The sequence below is a fragment of the Saccostrea cucullata genome, unplaced genomic scaffold (genome assembly GCF_032062105.1).
Source record: "Saccostrea cucullata isolate Sc308-1 unplaced genomic scaffold, CSIRO_AGI_Scuc_v1 ctg11287, whole genome shotgun sequence".
NCBI lineage: Eukaryota > Metazoa > Mollusca > Bivalvia > Ostreida > Ostreidae > Saccostrea > Saccostrea cuccullata.
In genome coordinates this window covers 33,846-40,509 of record NW_026931681.1, presented here as the reverse complement: position 1 = coordinate 40,509, position 6,664 = coordinate 33,846, and the positions used below count along the sequence as shown (strand labels likewise).

At 34.8% G+C, this 6,664-nt stretch overlaps 1 protein-coding gene across 1 annotated transcript; it reads left to right on the top strand.

The window, feature by feature from the left end:
• Nucleotides 1–1,544: 1,544 nt before the first annotated feature.
• On the top strand, nucleotides 1,545–4,836 carry LOC134233284 (uncharacterized). Its single transcript, XM_062715261.1, has 4 exons — nucleotides 1,545–1,629; nucleotides 2,939–3,590; nucleotides 3,830–4,258; nucleotides 4,682–4,836. The coding sequence occupies exons 1-4, from the start codon at nucleotides 1,615–1,617 to the stop codon at nucleotides 4,834–4,836; spliced, it is 1,251 nt and encodes a 416-aa protein (XP_062571245.1). The 5' UTR covers nucleotides 1,545–1,614.
• The last annotated feature ends 1,828 nt before the right edge of the window (nucleotides 4,837–6,664 follow it).

Below are 6,664 nucleotides of genomic sequence, written 5' to 3'. Positions count from 1 at the left end.
GTTTTTGATGAGACTCGCATAATCATGAATGTGTACCTATTGCCATTGTGGGCTTGAAACGTGGGGGATAATAATTTGGGTCTGTCTGTCTGTAACGCTTTCGTTTTCACACGATAACTCGAGAACCCTTTGAGCTTTTGCAAAGAAATTTTGCAAAGCATGTCTGTCTGTCTGTAACGCTTTCGTTTTCACACGATAACTCGAGAACCCTTTGAGCTTTTGCAAAGAAATTTTGCAAAGCATCTCCATATGGACTAAAGAAGAACCCTATTGATTTTAAGGTCAAAGGTCGAGGTAAGAAATTCGCAATTTCTGTCTGTTATGACACGTTCGTTTCCGCGTGATATCTCGAGAACCCTTCAAGCTTTTTCAATGAAACTTTTACATTACAACTCCTTGTGGCCTAAGGAAGAATGTGTAATTATTCGACCGTGACCGTTTTTGTTATAAATCATAAAGTTCGAATTCCATGTTTTTCGGGTGTATTCTTCATAATTTTTACTTCCATGTCTTCTGCATCTTTAATTGATAAGGAAACACACAAAAAAAGTTTAATTAAAATGCAGTGTATGTCCACATAACAATGTGCAAGTAAAGTTTAAATGACCCAAACTGGTCGTAATTAACGAGAGTTCTAATTCCTTTCACTGTATGACTTTAGTTTACTTAAAACCTTTTTATTATACCTCTATTGATAATACTCAAATTTGATTGGCTGGTAAGATAACTTTAAAACACAACAATGACTCCAAATGGTACTGTTTACAGCAATACTGACCTAGGAATCATTGCACTTGTGATAATGACCCGGTCATTATTTTTCATGACCGCTAAAAATAACCGCTTAATCAAAAATTCTTTTTTGAGTGTAGTTAATGCATAAAATAATAATTATTCGAAAAAAACCCAACGTTTTTAAAATTGTGCATGGTCTATTTTGCATTAAATACAGAATACGGTTAAATTTTATCGTTCAATATATCGTATCAATATATATCGAACGTTACAATTCAATAGAATGTAGAGGCGGCTCTTTAAAGAGTTGAATTCTGTGTTAGATTTTGACTGTGTAGAGGAATAGTAATCGTTAGTTATAGCAATGTATGTCGCTATCAACCAAATATTGTTTTAATCAGTAAATCATTATGCAAAAACTTACACGAATTGCAGACGTCAATGTAAACAACTTCACTATCCGGTCTGTAGCGAATCCCGATCCCGATCAAAGAAAGAATTGATAACGGTTCGAAATTCATAGTTTTTAATATATATCGGTATAATAAAGCAATTAATTACCCCTTGTGAGTTCAACATGGTGAAATAAGGACCCTCGACCTGGCCACCTCGATGACCTGCCCTGACCTCGGCCGCTACGCGGCCTCTGTCAGGTCAGGTCACCTCGTGGGCCAGGTCTCGGGTCCTTAATTCACCATGTTGACCTCACAAGGGGTTATTAATTGAGCCGTCCCATGCGAAAAGGGCCCTTATTGGTATTACGTCATAATTGAGAAAAAACGTCGCCAAAAATGAACGTCATAGTTTGCAAAGATTAATTTGACGTCTGCAGAAATAAGAAGAAAGAACGGCGAAAATGAGAATGCCACAGTGTCAGTGATGGACTTTTTAGAGGTAATATTTATAATTAGAGAAAGAAACTATGCTTATAATTTAATTACAGAAAGATATGTTGCAGAAATTATTTAATTACTAGCTGAATAAATTCCTGGATCCCCACCACCTAGCAGTGACATAAATTCGCGAAGCAATGTGCCAATATTTACATTCAAATGAAAGATCGTACTACAGCTGTACAGTGTTATTTACCGTAAACAACATTATCAGATGTGCAGAAATAAACCTACATGTAATTGTATTAAATAAACTGACTTGAATAAAATGATCACTTTATTATAAACGAATTTGTCCGGTTGTTTGTTAATTTTGTTTACATCTGTACATGTACATCATGTTGACAGCACTGATTGACTGGGGGACAATAATTTGCAAATTTTTCAATGCATTGTTACGTATAATTAAAAAAAATTCTTTATAAACAGGTCATTTTCAACAATCAAAATTAACTACTTTAGCCGTACCTGTACGTGTTGGTCAAAACATTATCGAGATTTTAGAATTTCGGACACGGTGCTTTAATTAAGAGTTACGTCCCGCTGGTGTCAAGGTCAGCGTTCTGTTAACACAATTTTAGAGTTATTCCCCCTTAATGTCGAAAGAAGGAAGTGTATCACGATGAATAAAGTATTTCATTTACATATCATAGACACCTTGAAATCTACCATATGGTCGATAAAGGTGTTTAATTATAAGTTGGATTTTTTTTTCAAAATTTCTAAATCTGATAAAACTGATAAATCAATGACAAATAAATTCAACGCATAAAAGGAACAGAAAAGGCCTAAAGAAAAAGAAAAAAAAACAAGAAAAGCTATTTGATTTTTGTTTATTTTGACCTACGAAAGTGGAAACTAAATCATGGAAAGATTCTAATTCTTGGTTATAAATATATTTTGAATAAGAGGTGTATTTTAGAACTGTAAAAATTACTTTAAAATACACAACAAAATTGCCATAGAAATTCTGACCTTGAATTTAGGCCTATCGGCAAATAAAATTGCAAGTAGTATCAATATGTATTTCGAGTTCTACCGCAAACAATCCACATTCTAATATTTTATAGATATATTTACATCTAGATAGCCATTGCTTTTGATTAAATTTTTTAAGATAAATAACCAAATAGTTTATTTTTCAAATAGAAATTATATTTCCCTGTCCCATTTTTTTTTTTTTTGGGGGGGGGGGGGGCAAAATTATAAACCAATTAAAATTAGGGAGGGTATCATTTTGTAAACACACATATACTGTTTCTTTATCCCTCTCTCATTTTAATTTCAACAAAATCAATATTTTTCAACAGATTATTGATGAGCTTCACAGGGAATATTTCCCTTCTGCACAAATAAGTTTGCTTGACCGTGATAGTTCGGATGGTGAGGAATATTCATCTGACAGTGAGAGTGATGATATGAACAAAAATGATATTCATGACAGATGTCAGCTTTATGCCTGCCAAACTAATACGACAGAAAGCAAGCCTGAAGATGTCTCAATGTCTGATTTGGAGCAAATAGTTAGAGAAAAGGTTAATGATGGTTGTCATTGTCAAATGAAATGTATTTCAAACTTAAGTTTTGAGGAGATTTTTGGGCATATAAGTTGCATGAAAGAACTTTCAAATGAGGAGAGAGATATGTATCTTATGGGGAAGCTGAAATGTAGTGGTACCGGGGATGATTCTGGTAAACAAATCAAAAGACAAAGATATCATTATAACTTTGATGACAGAGAGATTTGTAAAGACGCATTTCTTTTCATTCATGCCATTGGGGAAAAATACCTCAAAAACTTGGTAAGACACATGAAAACCAACGGCATCAGGCCACGGATACACGGGAATACTGGGAAAACACCGCACAATGCCTTAAAATATGACGATACACAGTATGTTGTAAGCTTTATTCAGAGATATGCTGAGGAACACGGTCTTCCAATGCCAGCAGCTCCAAGAGGTAGGGATACTGAACCACCGATTTTCTTACCTTGCTCTCTCACCAAGAAGGATCTACACGCAAGTTATTCTGAAGCATGCAGCACTTCAGATATACGATGTGTGAAGTTGTCCACCTTTTATGCCATATGGTCTACGTGCCTGCCCAGTATCCAGATTGCCACACCGAGGACCGATGTATGTAGTACATGTGAGCATCATAGAGTTAAAATAATGTATGCACACACTGAAAATGAAAAGCTGGATTCCACACGGCTATTCATCTCAATAAAGCAGAAAGAGAACATAAACATTACATTAAATGCATTGAAGAAGCAAGGATAGAACACCGGAATTTATTCCTAGAAAATGCTCCACATATAGCTTGTTCCACAGAATATGTAAAGGCTCATTACACGTTTGATTTCGCTCAAAATGTAACTGTTCCACACCATTCTAGGCAAGTTGGACCTCTTTTCTTTGAAACACCAAGAAAAATACAGATATTTGGAATTTGTATGGAAGTATCTAGTACCCAGTACAACTACCTACTTGATGAGGACCAGACAATAGGGAAAGATGGCAAGAGTACACATGGACCAAATACCGTTTTGAGTATCCTCCACCATCATTTTCAGGAGTTCGGGTTTGGGGAAAAATCTGCGGTACTACATTGTGACAACTGCGGAGGTATATTGTCTTACACCTAAATTTTATGTGTATGCTTCTATTTTTTTTTTTTCAAAAATCTGTGTGAGATTACTAAACGAATCACTCTGAGTTAGTATATTATGCCAGTGCATCATTAATAATAATAAAAGTGTAGATTTAGATTTTAAATATGTAGACTAATTTTTTAATGTACACGAGGACTTCCATGCCAATTTCAATAATCCTCGCCAATTGACTTATAACAAAGAGAGCCAAACGAGATTTACATTAATTTGGACTCCTTAGCTCTGGACTAACCTATCAATCTGCCTCATTTATATTCCAGTAGAATTATTAAGAAATAAACTCCACTAACTTTGAAAGAATTAACACAAAGAAAAAAAATAATAATAGAAAACTATACGTCGTATCAGCTTTAAACTTTAATTTGATTTATTTCAGGACAGAACAAAAACAGATACACCATAGGATACTTACTTTGGCGAGTCATGGTTGGACTACACTGGGCCATTGAGTTAAACATGCAAGTTCCTGGACACACCAAATGCCAAGTTGATGCAGGCTTTGCGCAGATCAAAAAGAAATATCGAAGGTAATTTGAGTTACTTAGTTTTAAAAAAGTTTTTTGAATATAGACTAGATGCGTTATTATTGTTTTTTTTAATATAGACTAGAAGCGTAATTTTTTTAAGTGTAGACTAGATGCGTTATATGAATCATGACTAATTTACAAACCATTTTAGGGCAGATTTGTGACACAATAGAGCATCTCGCTGAGGTAGTAAATAAATCTTCCCATGGCAATAAAGCTGTAATCGTACAGAACGGGAATCTGGCTTATTACAACTGGAAGGAGTTTGTAAAAAATCACTTCAAACCGCTATCAGGAATAAGAAAATTCCACCATTTTCGGATTTCAGCTTTACAACCAGGAGTTGTCTTTTGCAAAACAGATGTAGACAGCCAAGAGGTCCCTATTGCCTTAACAGTTAAAGATGCGCCTGGGGATTTTCCACAGAAAATATTACCGGGAGGTTTAAGCAGAGAAAGGCAGTCGTATTTGTTTAAACACATCAGGCCGTATGTCAGACCAGAGTTCAGGGATGTTACATGCCCCCCATTGTTAAACGAAGAGTGACGCTTGGAGGTTCCTCGACGTCACTTTTTCTGCGACGTCACTATGAAGTCAACGTCAAAGTTGTCATTTTGAGAGTTAATAAATTTGTTCATAATTCATACATTTTTGGAATTTCTGATTCAAACTTTGGAATTTTGTATTTTAGAAGAAGTACTATTAAAAGCACCCAAAAGCCAAATTTTGATAAAAATTACCTTAAGGGCCCTTTTTGCATGGGACGGCTCAATTGTATAATAATTACCGCTCGAAAAACAAACAAAGCATACCTGAATTCCTTTTAATAATTATCAATAGCTAGATTTTCAACAAACACCACAAAATCATTCTAGAGCTTATCCGGAAAAATCAATGGAACCGGAACCGGAAGTGCCCTCCCCTCAATGTCAAACTGTAGGAGTGGGGAATACATGTAAGAAGATATTATGTAACTATTGTAGCCAAGAAAGAGATAACTTTGGTAAGTCTCCTTGTCATCCTAATCTTAACCCTTATTAACATGGAAGAAGATAGACCACATTTTGGGACAGCTTTTCCAGCTGCAGAAACTAGCGGAACTAGAGGACGATCTAGTCTCCACATGGACAAAACATTCAATGAAAGAATTTTTCTCAAATAGTGTGAACTCTCTGAGGAAAGGTTGTCTTGTTATTAATTCCTTTGAAAAGAGGATAATGCAGTATTTAACGTTGTGATTTTTTAATTCTAGGGTGCCTTAACGTTTCTGCGTATTGTGTTAAAGCGCTTCAATAAAATAAATTAAGTGAGATAAAAATGTTTTGCTACTTTTTTATCCTGTATACTTATTAAAGTATACTTTTAAAATAATTCAATATAAGAGCGGTGTAAAGTAAAAACTTGCCTGGGGACTTTTGAAATCAAGACTTTTGAATTGATCAAGGTCAATCGTCATGTAAGGGTGTAATAAATCGGCTCCGAGAAAAAATCAACAAAATGTACAAACTGGACCGTATTTTCTTCTAGTGCAGGTTCCAGGAACAAATCTTTTTGATTTTCATCATCATAAAAGTGAGTCACTTTGTTAACATGTGAAAGTTTCGTGTTTATAACGCTATACAGACATTTTCTCTGTGTGATTATGATTATGAGTTGTGTTCACTAATGGGAAACAAGAAAAATAAGTCAAAGTTGAAGAAACGCCCAAGAAATAATTTTAGTGATACATCTTTAAGTGGATATTCATCAGTTAATACAACAATGGCAACTAAATCACATCAGAATCCTGATTTGCAAAGTTTAGATAAAATCCTAGATAATTACATGAATGC

Coding starts and splice junctions, on each gene's coding strand:
- LOC134233284 (XM_062715261.1), top strand. Junction 3,591..3,829: donor AATGCCAGCAGCTCCAAGAG/GTAGGGATACTG, acceptor GAAAATGAAAAG/CTGGATTCCACACGGCTATT. Junction 4,259..4,681: donor ACATTGTGACAACTGCGGAG/GTATATTGTCTT, acceptor GATTTATTTCAG/GACAGAACAAAAACAGATAC.